General features: G+C 30.6%; 1 protein-coding gene across 2 annotated transcripts in view; it reads right to left on the bottom strand.

Moving 5' to 3' along the window:
* Window positions 1-556: 556 nt before the first annotated feature.
* The window catches only part of LOC143082693 (uncharacterized), a 44,047-nt gene continuing 24,881 nt past the window's right edge, over window positions 557-19,722 (bottom strand). For both annotated transcript variants that reach the window (XM_076258506.1, XM_076258505.1), the window contains exons 2-5: window positions 15,780-15,936; window positions 12,032-12,153; window positions 4,358-4,484; window positions 557-3,158 (exon numbers count right to left, since the gene is read on the bottom strand). In XM_076258506.1, the coding sequence (XP_076114621.1) occupies window positions 2,804-3,158; window positions 4,358-4,484; window positions 12,032-12,153; window positions 15,780-15,936 (761 nt within the window). In that variant the 3' untranslated portion in view covers window positions 557-2,803. The remainder of the gene's footprint in view (window positions 3,159-4,357; window positions 4,485-12,031; window positions 12,154-15,779; window positions 15,937-19,722) is intronic.

Genomic DNA, 19,722 nt, shown 5'->3' with positions numbered 1-19,722 from the left:
GACTTCAATTCATATCAAGGATATATCTTCAATTAAATCCATTCTGATTACGTCTGTTTTACGAGCGCAATCAAGAGTTGGTTGACTGTTTTTGGAATATCTGTTTCACGGAAGTCCCAAGTAATGTTTCAATTGTCGTTACAACGATCCTATTCTCTTTTGCCACGAATATGCTTAACGAATAATACCGGGTTTGTTCTCACATGAGCAACAACAGATGTACCACACTTGGAGGATGATCTGTTTATTATTCAGGAGCACTAGAGATCATCTCTGGTTTGGGTTGGTATTTATAATACAAATATTCAAATCTTGTAAATGTCTAAAACGAAAAACAACCTACTTTGTTTTCTTTTCAACACATACTACCACAAGCGTAGCTACAATGAGCTAGCTATACATGTATGACAGGGTTTACTCCACCATTTTCTACACAAGGAAATGCGAGACCAAGTAAGCAATATGATATTTTTTCCATCATTCTTGTGATGTATTAAGAGATTGGCAAGGGACTTTCCGATTTGTTATAATTTTACTTATCAATAAAGAAAGATAATAAGATTTTTATCAAAGATTTATTATAACAAATATATCATATTTACATATATACATATTTTTACACTTTCAAATAAACATATTTTTACACTTTCAAATAAATATTTAACAGATGAAAAATAAAAATGGCTAACTGTCACGTATCAACAATGAAACTATACAAAAACAATATATAATCATGTTACATATATCCTTACACATGCATTTTTTGTATGATAGATATATTTTTAAGTATTGATCATCAGATTATCAAAATGTAAAATACATCAGCATAACTATCTATGATCATGCTATTTTGACTTTAGATGAATCTGCTTATTCTTTATGACACCTTTTAGCTATATTGCTCGAGATATGCTTAGGTAGTTAAAATCCTCGGCTTTCTTTCTTTATTTATTTTTTTATTTTCGCGTATGTCCGTATTTCATAAATGCACTTTGGACGCAACAAATCTATATATATCAATATTTTTATTTAGCTCTTCTCATTTTTGTCCTTTTATCTACTGTACAATTGAGTATAATGAATATAAAAGTATGATACTGATCTGTGTGTGCAATATCGAGATTTTTGAGACTATCGAGACTGTTAAAATTTCAAATTTAATACGAAAAACTTGCCGAGTGTCTCCATTATAAATACCGAGACTGCAGAAATGGTGTATCTCCTGATATATCGTGATGTAATCTGTTTATGATGATAGACGATATGTTTCGGGAAATTTATCTTCCTTTTATCAATTATCTGCACACATATCTAGTTTAAGTGACGTCAAAATAGCTAAAATATGACTATAGAAAGTTTGTCATATGTTAAAAATATAATCATTTAATGTAAACATTGGTCAAAGATATTATTACACTTGATTTTTAGGTGCTTATTTTAATTATATTCTCGTATTCCCAATTTTTCAATAGCCAAAATGATCACAAAAATCGGATGTAATCAAGAAGTCGATGAACAAATTAATAAGTTGGATTTGAAACATAATAGGACTTCTTCAGATAATGCAGAAAATATCAGATTTTATAATAGCAAGACCGTATTATACCGTCAGATTACTGCCATTTCAACCTACAGTAGAATGAAACTCTGTTTAGTCCACTGTTTATAAATTATTGCGTAGATCTGATATATTTGTTCTGTCTGTGTCGAGAAGAATATTTGTCTTAATTTAAAAAAAACATATGCATATTACATCAATGAAATTCTAAAAACAATACACCATTCTAATGATTCAAATTATAATGATACTAAATTGAACATACTGTATTATAGCGCCATGTTTTAAAGCGAGTCAATCAAACAGACAATAACGAAATATACATAACTAATTCATTTTTTTTTCTGATTATTACTAAATTAAACATATAATGCATAAAATTCTACTATCTACCAAAGCCATTAAAATTCATTTTGATAATAATTTCATTTCGCATTAGTATGTACGTTTGCCAAATAGTTATCAAAGGTACCAGAATTATAATTTTGTACGCCAGACGCGCGTTTACTCTACATAAGACTCGTCAGTGACGCTCATCAAAATAGTTATACAGCCAAACAAGTACAAAGTTGAAGAGCATTGAGGATACAAAATTCCAAAAAATTGTGCCAAATACGGCTAAGGTAATGTATTCCTGGGACGTGCTGACTACTGAGCTGGTGATACCTCGGGGACGAAACGTCTACCAGCAGTGGCATCGACCCAGTGGTAACGTAGACGTTTTTCTTATTCTTCCCAAACCCCTTTCTGTGAGCTTAAAGAATCTCACGTTTGGAACATATTTTCTTATTCTGCTAGTGGCTGTCTTTATTGCAGACATATGTATAACCAACATTTTAGATAAGTTTGAACGAAATCCTGGTAGATTTGAAATGCACAGTATTTCTTGTTAAATTAATTTTACCATATTGACGGAAAACAATGCATACACAATTTTACAAATGATATACATGTACGTTTAAATTACCATTAATTGTTCTGTAATGATACAATGAAGGGAATGTGTGTTCGAGACGATTTATCCTCTATAATTTCAGGTCTTCTGTAAGTCCTAATTTGTAAATAGAAAAATAATGCCGTCTACATAGACATATTTTTAAAGCTGATGTTCTATTCGTAGCCAGATTGACATAAAACATTATTTCGTATTCCAAATTCCAATATCAACTGCACTAACTGAGTTAATAATTAAAATAATAAAGAAAAAGTTACTATTCGAATATAACAAATTTACCAGTTGTAATGCTACACATTTAACGCTTGTAGAACACTTGATATGATAAATACACACAAAAAAGTACTTAACGAACGTTTTAAGTTTAACCCGGAACTGGTTGGGTTTTTAGAATGTTGTATCACAGATGGTTGGACCTCTTTAGTTGGTGAAGTCTTTATTTCGGTGGTAATCGTCGTCGTCGATGTTGTTGTCGTTATAACTTTAATAACGTCATTTGGATGTCGGATAGTACATGAGAATCCGGAATTCAGAAGTAAGAATGATATAGATTCATTTATAATTTTGAAATATACATTTGCTGCTTCCAGAGAGCATAACAACGCTGTCACTGTAAATGTGCATCCAACATATTCATTTGTTACCCTAGAAAGTAAAAAATAATTGAGTTATTTTTTCTGTCATCATAACGTTAAATAATAAAATTTGAATAATGACTTCAGATCCACGTGATATGGTCATAAAACAAATCATGGTTATCGTATTAATAATCTTTTAACAATGAAATTAACGTAAATCCCTAAATAAACTAGATATCCCGATTGCAGAACACTCCTGAATGGTAAATACCCAAAACAAAATTTGACGTGTATTTTTACCTTAAATTCCACTCTGTTAAAATATATTTGTAAAGTGGTACTTTTATAAACACCTGGAAGGATAACTCATAAATGGTAAATGTCAAAATCATAAAAATTAAACTTTACCCGTATTTATTTTCTATACCAATTTGTATTCTTATTTTTAAACATTTTCGTTAGCGTTACTTTTGATATCATCCAGAATCATTTACTTTTAAATAACATATACTGTAAAGGTAGAAAAGGTGGAAACCAAGTTTATGGTCAATGACACAGTGTTCAAAAGTCAAAGGTGAACGTCAAGTTATACTTTAATTTACATCCGGTTACAAAAGAAATATATTGTTTGAAGGTAACTTGCATAAAGTGTAACTTGAACAGTATATGTGAAAACCATGAAAATATAAAATGAGTTATATTATTTTTAATGGTCTATAACATTGTTAAAATTTCAAACGTTTGGTAAATTGGTACCTTATATATCAGCTAGAAACTGAACGTGTGACGGATAGACGGACGTTCGAACATATTCATCACTGTACAACTAATTCGAGGTGGTGTATAAGAAATTACATGCGAATATCATTAAAAATAGTATAGTTAAATCATTCCAACATGAAAGAAACTTTGCTAGGAAATGTTAATTATATCTGTTCGATGTTTTAAATTAATAAAATCTTATAATCTCATTACAATCAATGCTTCTTACCATTATTATGTCCTACATTGTTCATAGTATCTTTAGTACTTTGTGTATTATGAATTGTGTATTTCACTAAATACTTGTTTTAAAATAATCATTGTATTATGATGTTTATGTATCTTGCACGACAGGGGCCCATGATTGGTATAATAAAAAATGTCTTATGTCTATAATCCAAGTGACAACAGAAATGCAATTACATGGGTGATACCAAATGTCTTCTAATACATGGAAGGAAAAACGGACTTCATCTGATTTTAAGCAACAAAATTAATACATACGTGCACATGTGCAATTTATAATGTTTTGCATCAGTCTCTTGCATATTTAATTGTTCTTGTCTACGTTCCTGACACTTTTTATATGTGCGTTGTAATCGTTGAAAGCAGCTTCTTTGTTTAATATATTCTACAAAAGATATAAAAAACTGGTTAATATACAAAAAGATATGGTCAATATAAAACATGTTTTCCTAAAAAAAAAATAATCTTTATCTTTTTAAAAATCCAACAACAAAGATCATGTTGCAAACTTTTACATACAGATCTCCGTTATAATACTGTAGTGCATATTCGTGTTTGTTAAATTAATGTGCTTCAATTCAATACAAGACAGACTGTTTTAACTCAATACCAGAATGTACATTTGCGGTCAATATCAACAGTTTTTATACAAGTTTAAAATTGGAAATAGTAATAACAGTAATGATGACTGTTAATGTTTAAGAAAGATATTTTCACTATTTTCAAAATGAGTATGAAAGGACGACCTTAGATCTATCTGAAGTTATGAAATAGCTGGTATTGTCCTTATCTTATACATCATGATTAATATAACGCGCAGTTACTGTTTATATTTACAATGTCTCCTTTTGTGTATTACGACAGTGACATGGTGCGTCACCAAGATCAAAAGCAGTTATCGATAAAGAGAATTCATATTTCTCAGCAAGTTAGAATAAAATGTTTGAATCTTGTTTACAATCTCAATGACGATATATGTAATATGTCTAAAGCAGATGCAAATGGCGATAAAAAGGAATCAAGAAAAAAAAACGTATTTTGTCTATTATCAGTTTTTCATGATGATTATAGAAGTTGCAACAAGATAATATTCATTTTGTGTATATGACCCCTGTATTTGTAAATTAAATTATTTCGTAAATGATAATCACGTCTGTTGCAACACTAGAGAAATCAGAACATATGGGTTTAAATTGTGATGGCACATTAAAATGATTCAATATTAAGTCACAAGGAATGCGTACGTATTATAATTTCGACATGATATTGCAGCATCTTTGGTCTTTTAAATTTTAAAGCAATTAAATCCACCAAAACATCCGCAAACAATTAGATCCTCTTGAATATTCTTCTGTGTACAGTTACGTAAAGTTCCAAGTAGATGATTTAACATAAGCTTAGTTGTTTTGTAACACTGTTTAATGATGGATGTTTTGTACACATATTTGTTTGTACTTGTATATTCAAAATGGATTTAAACTGTTAACCTTAGTTGTCATTTTTTTTTTCACAATCCAATCTTTCTACATTTTTTTTCTATCATTGATCAAATGCAATACATATATGAACACTTTGCCATCTGTATCCTACACATTATCCTAATACATATCATATTATGTACGTTGATACACTGCATGTATCTTTTACCAATATCCATAGACAATTTTAAATTGGATTTGTTAGTTAATTTGTATCTTTTGTGTGTATTCTGTCACTTCTACTCAGCCCGTTGTTTTCTTGTTATGTAATCAGTCTACTTCCGAATGGTCAATCAACTTTTTCAATTATATTTTTAAATATTATTGGTATATGTTAACTCGTATACTTTCTATATTTATAACGAGATAAAGCCCAAATGATTAAAATATGTTTTCTTCATATAGTTTCGAATGATATTTTGATGAATGTTCCTTGCAAACGTTGTTATTACCTTGTTAAGGTTGCTATTAGATGCTTGATTTATTTGTCTCTACTTTAAACATGCAACTGTAAACTTATTGAAAAGTACTTTAATACAAACAATGCTGACGAATAGGCTCTTTTCTTACATACAAGTAATTGCTTAAATGATTCATATGCATTGTACAAATCTCATTCTCAGACATCAATTTTTAACTTGCTGATGTTTCATCGGGAAATTATTGTACAGAATATAGGTAAAAAATTAACTTCTCATTACATGACTTCCCAAGATAGGTCTTCTCGTGCGTTCTTATGCATTAGTTGGTTAAATGCATGCAATGCAAGCATACTTAACACCAAATGGCATTGTTATTACTAACACTTAATATGATTTTTAAACTAAATATTTAAAATATCTAATGAAACAATAGTTCTACAGTAGAAAAAGAAGGTTTTTTTTACATGTAATATTATCAAAAGGTAAATAAAATTTCATTCCCTTTTGATAATTTGTACATACATAGTCATCAAAGGTACCAGGCTTATAATTGTATACGCCAGACGTATCTATATATATATCTTTATTCTCAATAAACCATATTACATAGGTATAGAGAAGACAAATGAATTATGTACAATATTTACAAGAATATAGAACAAACAAAATAGTTGCTAATACAATATATGAAGTCCATTTCAGCCAGGAGCACATACACCTGTGTTAATAATCTTTATGAATTTACATAGTTTAATCAATTCTGATTTGTTTTTTGAAGACATAATCTGATTGTATTTGACAATATTTGCATTTTTTAAATAATAATTTGACAGACAATGTTTCCTGTTTTCTTCAAAGTATTTACATTCTAATATATAATGCATTTCATCACCAATATCATTTTTATTACATAGAAGACAAATTCTATTGTTTCTAGCTATATTGTTCCATCTACCCTGTTCAATAGGGAGCTTGTGATTTGTGGTCCTAAATCTACACAAATCAATAGACAATTTGTTCCCAAGAATTTCAAAATAACCTTCTTTTCCAAAAAAATCTTTAAAAAGTTTGTAATTTATTGCTTTTGGCGAGTTTTCAAGTAAAGAATGCCAGACTTGTACATACTGATCTTTAAGTCTAAGTTTGATGAATGAAACTAACCACTTACAATTTATAAAAGATTGCGTTTCCCATACATTTGGGATACCACATTCGTTCAGAATAGTCTTTATTCTGTTTAACCATGAACAATTCACATTGTCATTAATAGACATGTGATAACACAATTTATATAAAATATATGATAGTTTTGTCTCTTTACCAGAGTTTAATTTTCCTCAAAATGAAATCAATCTAGTTTTTATGTCCAAATCTATAGGATATCTCCCAAGCTCCCCATAAATCATATAAGAGGGTGTAGATGTTTTCAGACTTAATAACAATTTACAAAATTTTAGATGTACCCTTTCAATCATGTCGTTATTGCCAATACCCCATACTTCACAACCGTACAGTAGTATTGGCTTTACCATTTTATCAAATAAATCCAGCTGACTACATATAGAAAAATTATGTAGTCGACCTAGTCTTAACACTTCGTACAGAGCCTTGGTAGCTTTTTTACATTAAACTGTTTTGTTTTATTAAAATTGCCTGTTCTTGTTAGAACTATTCCTAAGTAGTTAAATTCATCAACAATATCAAGTTTTTTGCCATTAAATAAAAATTGAAAATCACATGATGGTCGTCTCCTTGAAAAAACCACGACCTTTGTTTTATCAACATTAACTTTTAGCTTCCATACATCTGTGTAATCTTGGAAAAAATCTAAAAGTTTTTGGAGTTCAGTTTCTGATTCGGCCATCAAAACAGTATCATCAGCGTAAAAGTTTTAAAAAAATGTCAAGTTTTTCCTCAAGCTCTTTTGACACTGATTTTAGGCCCTCTAGGTTACAATTTTGCAAAAAAGAATCAAGATCATTTAAAAATAAAGAAAAAAGAAAAGGCGATAAATGTTCGCCTTGTCTAACCCCGTTACTACATGGGAAGAAATCAGATAAGGCATTGTTATATGAAATACATGACTTTGTACCTTGATACATATTTACAATTACATTATACATACATCCATTCATATTATTTAAAAGCATTTTGTACCACAGTGCATCTCGTCATATCGTGTCAAAAGCCTTTTCGAAATCGACGAATGCACAAAATAGTTTTTTCTTTTTTAGTTTTAAAATTTCAAACAATGTATGAATCACAAATAAATTATCGGTTGTTGAATAACCCTTTCTAAAACCACATTGGTTTTCGTTTAAAATCATGAATTCTTCAGAGAAAAGATTTAGTCTCTCGTATAAAATTGCGGTGAAAAGTTTCCCCATACAACTCAAAATGGTAATTGGTCTAAAATTTTTGGGGTCCAACTTGTTACCTTTATTTTTATAAACAGGCTTAATGTAACCAACTAGCCAACTGTCAGGTATAATACCAGTGCGAAATATAACGTTAAATAATTTTTCGTAAAATTCAATGAATAAACTAGCTGTAGACTTGATATATTCATTTATTATACGATCATCCCCAAATGCTTTATCATTTTTCAGGTTTTTGATGCCCTTAAGAATTTCGTCTTTAGAAATTCTTCTGTTTAGATTTTCATTAAGCCTATCGACATCATTCGGGTTTAGAGTTGGAATATTGGTATTTTCTTCAATTTCTGGGGCGGCGTTCAGATTTTTGAAAAAATCGAATAATTTGTTGATAGGGATGTCAGGTTGGGCTCTCTTTTTTCTACTGTTAAGTAATTTCCAATACTCTTTTGAGTTATTGGATCTCAATGTGTTTATTTTTTTCGCCATTTTCTTTCTATGAGCAATAATTGCTTTATCTAAAGTTTTTTTGTATTGTTTCTCCGAAGATTTCATAATTTGACGATTTTCTTCAGAACTAATGTTCTTAAATTTTCTTTTGAGTTTGCGATAATTTTGGCGAGCAAATTTACAATCATAATCAAACCATTCTTTATCCAATTTTACAGGCTTGTTTTTACATTTCTTTAACCCGCTAGTTTTGGTTACCCCAAATGTTGCCCTAGCAGAATTCAAAAATAAGTCACACATGTTATTAACAATCAGGTTCATTTCATTTTTGTCCATATTTGCTTCAACTTTATTAATATCTTCAATTAGAGCGTAAATCTCTTCTACATCTATCCCATTTTGAAAATCCACAATTTTATCATTATCCCATTTTTTAATATTTTCTGGACGATTACATGTACCTGTTCCAGTAATTAAACACTGATTGTTTACAACATCTTTCTTAGTGCTCGCCAAAGTTATCTGTAATGGCGAATGAACATCAGAATATAAGGTGCAAAAATCAAGTACATGAAAATTAGTAAAATATTTTAACAACTCAACACTACTAATACAATAATCTACAATACTGCTATTTCTACATGTTAATTTACCAACTGTCTATCATCACCAATTCGACCATTTACAATAAATAAATTGTTTCCTTTACATAAATCTAACAATCGTTTCCCGTATCCATTTTTTACCCTGTCCAAAGACTTTCTTTTCTTTGGGATATTCAATTCTTCAAGCATATACACTTTATTTTCTATAAAATCTGTTAAATTATCTATATGTTTATTATTATGTATAATAACAAAATCGTCGTCGTCTGCTGTTCGTCCGTTGAAATCGCCAAGTAATGACACATATTTATAATTATTAGAAAAAATAATGAATTCATTTTCTAACTGACTGTAAGCATCTTGAGATGAGTAATTTGTGTATTCCGGAGGAATATATACTATGCCAAAAACTATGTCATCATCAATATCAAGTAACTCTGACGACACTTTGAACCAAAGAACAAATTGACTGTCAGTTGGTAAAAATTTAATTTTATTTGCTAGTTCTAATTTGTATCCTAAAGTTATACCACTTGACCTATTTCTTGACACTTTCTTTCTACTTTTTATTTTAAATTCATAACCTAATAAATCAATCATATCTATATCGTCAGTTTTTGTTTCTACTAAACAAATGATATCGTTATTTTTCAATAATGTTTGGAATTCTGGATAGTTCAATCTTTTTTTAACCCTACAACAATTTAGGCACAAAATATTTATATCATTTTTTATGTTTACAGTTTTTGTAGTCTTTAAAGTATTGTTACAGTTGAAAGTTACATCTATCAAATGTTGGTTATGCTCTCCTTGGCATTCCTATAGGTGAGTTCATTCACTACTTGGGCTTGACCCAAATCTTTGCCGTTTGTACGGTCGACCCTTAGTATTTGCTGGAGTCATCATTACGTCTCTGAACCCTCCATTCGGTTGCCCTCTGTGCTGATCATCTATATTACTATGTTCTGTGAATGTGAATTGTTCTCCGTTTATGTATAGTTTGTCCCGCACTAATGACACCTGGTTCCCCTCTTGCCTCGCCTGTTTCATAATAGGATAAAGTTTTTTACGGCGAGTTTCAACCTCTGCGGGGAATTGTTCGTTTATACTGAATGGCTTTCCCTTGAGGCGAAATGCTTTTAGGAGAACGCATTCGAGGTCTTGTCGATACAGAAAACGCGCTACAATTGGTTTAGCTCTATTCATCCCAATTTTCCCAAATCTATGGACGTTGCCAAATTCTATGTGGTGTTCAATTTGCAGCTCCTCGTAGATGAAGTTTCTCAATTTTGCTTGACAGTTTTCATCTTTATTGTATGCTAGGCCAGAAAATATTAAATTGTTTTTCATGGATCTGCACTGGAGGTCTAGTATGTTCGATTCAAGTTTTTGTACCTTTTCATTTTCTACCCTGAGTTTGCCGATTTCAGATTTTGTTAAGTTTTCGAGTTGGTTAAATTTCGACGAGAGATTTTGTATTTTTGCTTTGTATTCTTTATTTATATTATTTACTTCGTCAAATACATTGCTTATGCCCTCAATATTACTCTCCATTTCAGAACTCTTTAATTTAATGTCATGAACAGTTTTTTCCAGATCCCCAATTCTCGCTACTATAGATGTGATTATATTTTTCAGTTCATCAATTTTATTTACACCTTTCTCTATTTTTTGCATTCTGTTATCCATGGTCGTGACGACTTGGAGGATCATGTTTAAGAGAAAGTACGAATCATCTTCTTTTGATTGGTTAACTATTTTGCGACTTTCAGCGAGAAGTACCGCCGTTTCTTTCAGTGACATCTTTACACTTTAGATATACTTAACACAAACAAAGGTTCAAAGGCTAACCAAAAGTGTCATTTCTAATTTGCATATTATATATACACTAAAGTCCAAAGTCCAACTTATATACTCGATCGAAAACTTCTCCTTTGTTTAGTAATCAATACGGAAAAGTTAGTGTGAGCGATGTTTAGGTTGTGTTGTGTAAATATCTTTGTGCCCGTACTAGGAAATAAAATAATCAGTAATTTGCAAAAGTTGTATTTCACTTCAAACAATTCGTCGTTAACACTCACGCATCTGCATTATTGAATAAAAATCATCTCCAAAAATCAACTAGCTAGCTATAACTTAAAACGACATTTTCAACGAAATTCAGCAGAGCAAAATTTTCCATTCCACCCTTCAAGGGGACATAATTTCATCTCCTTCATATCTACACAAGATTTATCAGCGACGCTCAGATCAAAATAGTAAGAAAACCAAAAAAGTATAAAGTTGAAGAGCATTCTTCTATGTACAATTCACAACATGTTCATAAAAATGTATGACAATGTGTGTTTATTGAAGAAACTAATTATACATGGGATCTTTATGTTAAATGAAAAATTAAAAAACTTTTAAAATTATATAAATATCAAGTTTAAAAAGACAGAAATATACTGAAACCAAATACCACCTCCCCAAATAGTCAAAGTTCAATACCATAAAAAAAATCCACTTTTCAAAATTGATCAGATTATGATCTTAAAAACACCAACAAAAAGTCTACTGAGTTGGTGATAATCATTGGTCAATATCCTAATACTGGACCTACCTGCTGCTAAATGACCACATATAGGTGAAAAGGCACTATCTAAAATATGGAATTCTGTTAAGGTTTCTTGGTCACAGTTCATAAAGAATGGTTGTGAACACGTTTTATATTCCTGAAAAAGACTATAAAAGAAAAACTCAATTAGTAACATTTGAAACAAAATTGTATCAAAGTAAAATAATCATTACAACCTTCTGTCATTATATGATATAAGGATATTTCGTACATGCATTAAATATGAATGTAGGTTAACAAACATGTATACCCAGTATCTGACCGGTTTGAGTCTATACTACTATTTTAGGGTTTTGATTTTGTTCTGTTTTGTATTTTAGCATTGGTGTTTGGATTTTGATTTTGTTTTGTTTTGTAAATTATCATTTGTTTTCGGGTTTTTATTTTGTGCTGATTTGTATTTTAGCATTGGTTTTCGGGTTTTTAATAATGGTAAGTACCATATTATATATAATATGACATAAGTTTAGTACCGTATAGCGGGTTATTTTCGCTTATTTTCGCGGACACTAGAACAAAATTGCAAAAATAAATTCCGCCAATTTAAAAATAAATGCAAAGGTACTGATGAAAGTTTTGAATCCGCCAAAAAAACCACCGCCAAAATATTTTATATACCTTATTCAATGAATATCGCGAAATTTTACACACGCGAAAATAATCTGATATACGGTATGTGTGAGAAAAGGCTCTCTCTAATTTTTGTGCTATTTTCACATTTTTTTAACCGTGTGAGAAAAATATTTCTCCTCAGTAGTGATTAATAATTGGCAAATAATTGGTCGAAATTAAATTATGACGTAAAAACAATTCTTAGTTTCTTCTCAATCTTCCAATTGTGTCATTATGCTAAGTGACGTCATTTGTTATCAATTAGGCCATTTCTTTGTATGCTGGCGTTTATTTTAGTTGCAAATCAGTGTTTCTGTTGTTCCATTCTTTTCCTCAAGTAGTGTATGTGTTTCCCTCGGCTTTGTGAGCAAAATTTGTTTTCTCTTAGTTGATTTATGGCCAGTGAACAGCGGGATACTCATTTTGCTTTTACTTGACCATGTTTTAAACTGAAGCAATTCATTCTCAAATCAACTTGTAATTTCATTGATATATATGATATGTTTAAGTTATCATTTATGTTAGTTTAATTGTGTCTAGTAGGTTTTTATCTTCTTTTTTTGGTCGATGTTATGTTGTTGCTTTTCGCAAATATTGTTCTTTATCAAAACAAAACAAAACTAAACATGTGCTGTATGTTCAAAAATAAAATATGTTAAAAAAATACAATATGTGAAACAGTGAAATAGCTTCAGACTGACATGAAAGTTTTAAAAATTATTCAATTGACTTTTATTCCGATAATGCGAATACTACATTGATCTGTTATGTACTGGTAAATTGCATGTTTTCGGTTCTAAACCGTTTTAAAGTGTTTCTAATCAAATTAATCATTATTTCTCAACAATTCACTGAAAAAGATGTATACAGAAAATGTACAAAAATATTGAAATATCGACATAGAGAAACCAAATATGGCTTTCAATTCAGGTGTTATATTCCTTTTTCTGGGTCTTAGTGACAGAGGACTTGCGTCAGTTCCATACGATGTTTATTCAATGCATTAGTAACTCTTCGTTGTCTTCATGGAATTTTGGTTGCTCAATGCTTTTCAACTTCGTACATTATTTTGTCTTTTTAACATTTTTGTCCGATCGTCGTGATTCTTTAGTGGATAAAACGCACAGCTGGTGTACATACATTTTAATCCTCGTATCTCTGATAAGTACAATGTTTGAGTACTTTGACAGAAATACTTGTTTTATTCTAAACTAAAATTGATTTAATAACCGTAGAAATTCGTACACTTGAAAAATGTATATTTTTAGATTACTAAACATATTTTCTCCCCTACACTTTTACTAGATTTGAGTTTAATAACTTTTTAGTCTACTCTTTCTACACTTCCAAGTGTTGCGTCCCTGAGGAAAGAATTGGTTAGGCTTAAGTTTGACTTTGAGTGTTTTGTAGTTTGTTTTGTTTTTGGTGTTTGCATATTTGTAGAATATTTCAATCATACGTGTGTGTGTATTTTCTTAGAGTATTTCGATCATGCAGTATCCAATGTAATTTTGGGGTCTTTCTTTCTTTCTGTTCTACACAAGACAATGGCTGTACTAAGTCAGGAATATAACAGTTGTTATCCATTCGTTTGATGTGTTTGATCTTTTGATTTTGCCATTTGCATAGGGACTTTTTGTGTAGAATTTTCCTCGGACTTCGGTATTTTTGTGTAATTTTGCTTTTTTATCATAGTTTCTTTATTCTGCATGATCTAAAGCGTAACTAAATGACGTCCAGATCAAACTTCGTGATCAAGTCTATCGTCTTTGATAATTATATTTGTTAAAAACTATTTTACAAAAGTGTTAGGTAATACTAATATTTCATATATTCAAGGTTCAATGGAATATCTTTCTACAATCTTCTGTTTTTGCTTTTGTTTCCTTCTTATTGTTTCATTTATCTATTATCACACTTGTCATTGTTGGTGTTGATTTTTTGTTATAATCTGCACGCAATTCTTTTTATATTCAGATGTGCAGAAATAATTCTTATTGAATCAAATCGAGCTTTTCTCATTTCCTTCATCACTAATACAAAATATAAGATCAATTTCATCTTAAGAATTCGTAATGTTAATTCCTATCCAATTAACATTCATAGTTAGCTACGGTAGTTGTATGGATGAGTTCATAACGCTTAAATGATTAAACCATTGTTTCTAGTTTCTTGGGAAATATTTGTAATACAAAATAACCACACATAAAAGAATTGAACTTGTTATTTTATAAATATTTTATCAGACAAACTCGGTTGCTCATTTCTTGAAGAAAAGACATTGTAACACCTTCCTGTTTCATTGCGGTTTTTTTATGCTATTATTTCATCCCATTAGATTTTTCCCTGCATGTTGGTAGATGCTGGATACAAATTAAAATTATTGACAGAATTTAGAAACTATCAACATGCATTTTTTGGTATAATATGTTAAACTCACGATATATCTCGAGCAAGGGAATAACTGTACATGCATAACTTGAAAATGTATTTAATTATAACATAGGTAGATAGTCCTTATTTTAAAACATTAAACATAATCTAGGTTACCATGACAGCATTATACGCCTGTCCACAACTATCCGTTTATATAAATAATGATGATTAACTGTATAGAAGGTATCGCTTGAAACCAAAAGGAGTTAACAGTAAATACTTGAGGGTTATTTCTATTTCATCCAATGATATATAGGTATAGGAAGATGTGGAATGAGTGCCAATGAGACAACTCTCCATCCAAGTCACAATTTATAAAAGTAAACCATTATAGGTCAAAGTACGGCCTTCAACACGGAGCCTTGGCTCACACCGAACAACAAGCTATAAAGGGCCCCAAAATTACAAGTGTGAAGCCATTCAATCGGGAAAACTAACGGTCTAATCTACATAAAAAAACAAAAAACTAGAAACATGTATAAATTACATAAACAAACGACAACTACTGTACATCAGATTTCTGACTTAGGACAGGTGCAAACATCTGCAGCGGTATTAAACGTTTTAATGGTACCAAACCTTCTCCCTTTTACTGATACAATAGTATAACATCACAACATAGAAAACCACACGATAAAATATAAATGTTTTGGGCAATTTGTATGATTTTAATTGTTTACTGTACCTGCAAATTTGATGTAAAGTAGTTTCGTTGTAGTCTGGAATGAATCCACCAATAGGATACAGGATATCTTCATAATTTTTCAATTGAATAAGCGGCCAAGAACACGCCATGTTATGGGCTTCCGAACACTGTGACATTACGTGTTTCCATAAAGTCACTGAAAGTAGAAAATGTTATTTTGTCATATAATCTTTTCTTAAATCCTTTCAGTAAAAGGCTATAGGCAAGTATTGTAAAGCTGGTAAAATTGAACCTATATTAACAACACCAATAAATCACAATTTAATAACAGTCAAGTCAAGTTTTTTTTATATATATATATATAGAATAGACCGTTGGTTTTCCCGTTTGAATGGTTTTGCACTAGTAATTTTGGGGCCCTTTATAGCTTGTTGTTCGGTGTGAGCCAAGGCTCCGTGTTGAAGGCCGTACGTTGACCTATAATGGTTTACTTTTATAAATTGTTATTTGGATGGAGAGTTGTCTCATTGCCACTCACACCACATCCTCCTATACCTAAGTATTCAAACACAGAGAAAAAGCTAAATGTTTTTTTAAAACATTAGAACATGCAGATTTTGTTTACTATGTTTAGCTTTATGTACTATTACTCAACTTTTAATCTTTTTTTTTTCTTTTTTTTTTTAGCATGGCGTTTTCAGTTTATTTTCCGCTTATGAAATTGAATGTACTTTGGTATCTTTCACATCTCTTCTATTGTTATAGAAAACAAGAGTGTAAGACATATAAAAATTATCAAAACAGAAAAAAACGTTATAGTTGAAGGCAAACATCACCATGAAGTGGACATATAAACAAACATTCCACGGAAGCGTGTGCCTCGCCTGCAATAGTTGCTGTCCATGTAAAGGTGTCATAATGACTTAGACGTCTAAACTAATTCCACTTATAAAGTAAAATTCGCATGAAAAAAAAATTTTCTCTTCGCATGATATTTCTTGATCATGAAGAAGATCCAAGTTTTTTCCAAGTTTCGTAAAATTTTATAATGGTTTGAAAGAGATAGTGATCTCTAAACAATACTTTACATACTGGGCCTGTGTTGACCCAAACGACGGAATGTAGGATCGCTCTGCCTCGCACTTGCGACAAAAAATGGTTACAGTGTATTGTACATTGATTTTTAAAGTTATTCCGAATCGATCTATATATTACACATGCATATAAAAATAAATGGAAAAAAGATATTGAAGTTGAAGTTTTCATCTTATTTAGAAACATCTTAATTTTCTTTGTGTTGAAATAACGATTAGGGACTATCATCAAAGACCCTAAACAGTCATTAAAAAAAAGTAAAATCCGAAAAATACTGAACTCCGAGGACAATTCAATCGGAAAGTCTCTAATCACATGGCAAAATCAAATAAAAAATACATCAAACGAATGGACAACAAGTGTCACATTCCTGACTTTGTACAGGCATTTTCAAATTTAGAAAATGGTTGATTGAACCTGGTTTTATAGCGCTAAACCTCTCACTGTTACAACAGTCTCATCAAATTCCGTTATATTTACAACGATGCGTGAACAAAACAGACATAATAAATAAAATAGTCAAAATATTGGTAAAAAGTCCTAACAGTATGCAACATTAGCATGTTCAACCAGTCTCAAAGGTATATCTGTAAATAGTGGGATTATTAAGAAAAGTACTTCAATAAATCACAGATAGTAAAATCCAGTTTTTCATGTTTGTGTGTTGCTAATTTTCATATCTAGATTTATCACGTCACTTCTCAAATGACTTCATGCTATCAGAATATTCTAGGTGATAATTTATTTATTAACATGGTACGTTAATGTCTAAAATGCATTTCTGTTATTGCACCAAGAGGGGAATGAAATCGAATTATTTTAATCAGCACACTCAACCGCAATGATTTTTGTATCTGTTAATTGTTTCGACTGTTATTATTATCTCATTTTTCACATTTTCTTTCATATTTCCAGTTCAAAGAAGAATCCCGGGAAATTTCATTTTTTTATATCAATAAAAAAATTCATATAATTTTGGGATGTTGCATCTTTCGTTATTGGAATTTTTACAATAGAGCGATGGATAATTGATAGCGAGATGCACTTCAATGTCAAAATATTCCAAATGAAGAAAGGCAAAGTGTCAGCATGTATGGTATTTGATAGAAAGCATGCAGAGAGTTACGGTAATTCTGCCGATAAAATCAAACCTCGTGGGCCACTTCATGACAAATACGTATATTTTATGACGATTAATCAATATATTATTTATTGCTTCATTTACTCATTCGATTAGTGATAACTTGCAATTTGTTTCTCATTTTCTGAATTGTTCATATTTTGTGTTTTTCCTATTTTCATATACTCTACAACGGATCGGTCATATAATAAACAAATCAAACTTGACATCCTTGTACTATAGCAGGGAGAAACTTATTACAACAAACAGATCAAAATGCAAGCAAAAAGATTGATGCTCAATCATGCCTTTCCAAACTGTAGAACAAACTAAAGATTCGCTCTAGATCTTATTCAATGCAACATTGCGTTTAAGACATGTCGTCAGAAGCATTAATTGTTTTGTCTCCTTTTTTTCTGCTATTGGTAAAAAAAATCTTTTGAAAAATGTCAGCAATATTAAAACATAACTGAAGTGTACAAATGCAAAACTCTTGTTTTAGACGACAAACATTTTACAAACCAGAAAACAATGAAAAGAACAGTTGATGAAAATATGACCATCTTTCCCATAAGATGTATTTACAGGATTTGTCATACTGATTATACACGTTTGATGCGTAAATTGCGATTTACATTAACTGTTTGGAAATTGTCTATGATAATTATATATTGAAGACCAAACATAGAATAAAGATAGAATCGTGAGAAATGAACATCCTAATTAAAGATGGCATTCGTTCAATTATTTCGAAGACAGTCCGCCATTAATCTTAATAAATTACTTCGATGTAAATATCCTCTCCTTATAAGTATGTTCAATATATAAACAATGACACATGCTTTAATTATCGGCTCCTTACTGAGCTGCTGAATCGACAAGGGTAGGTCAAAGATTCCCGCCAAGATGTTTTGATTGATGTCAAAGTAATCAACGATGTCTTGTGAAACAAGCGTCTTAGATGATTTGGTAGATGAAGCAGACGTACATTGGGCTCGCGACGTTGGACAGGACGTAATGGAGTGTTACAGTTACCTTATTTCCTCTTTTTCAATTATGGTACTATCAGAACTGATTAAACGCTTAATAAACAGCTTCGGTTCTTATTGATTCAAAGATGATTGCATGACTTTCAGCGCGAACATTGTACAGATTTGCCCTTAGCATAAACTACCCTATAGATTTATGACTAATTATAGATCGTCAGGCAATTTAAGTATAGTTGGATATAACGAGTGACAAACTTCCATCAAAATTAGTGCTCTATACGACAAAGCAGTTAACATTGTAAAAATTTCTGAAATATACTGATAGAAAAAAATTAGCAACAATTATTTTGAATGTTTACGTTTTTGTAACAAAAAAACAATATTTCTAGATACAGCAATAAATGAATTATTGCAACAAAAGAAATCAACCACAAGGTGCAATGTTAACTGAACAAAAACTGGTTAATAAAGATTTAAACTTTCTGACTTTTAATATACTTTATCAAATGTGTTTTCGTATTTTTCAATCACAAATCAAGACCTGAAATCACTGCTTTTAAAACAATGTTTACTTGATTTTTAATTTCTGATAGTCAAAACTCATGACGTATTTAGAGCAACATAATTACTGCAAGGACTTCCAGAAAAGTAAAAACATTAATATGAAGCTGAATAAAATGATGCGTTTAAGTGGACAGGTTTTATTTCAATGTTTTTCAGCTTATACGATAGTCTTTGCTAAATGTAGCATATGATTGCATCGATATATAAACGAACA

This window comes from Mytilus galloprovincialis, chromosome 7 (genome assembly GCF_965363235.1).
Source record: "Mytilus galloprovincialis chromosome 7, xbMytGall1.hap1.1, whole genome shotgun sequence".
NCBI lineage: Eukaryota > Metazoa > Mollusca > Bivalvia > Mytilida > Mytilidae > Mytilus > Mytilus galloprovincialis.
The sequence above is the reverse complement of the archived record's forward strand: the minus strand, read 5'-3'. Positions and strand labels throughout refer to the sequence as shown.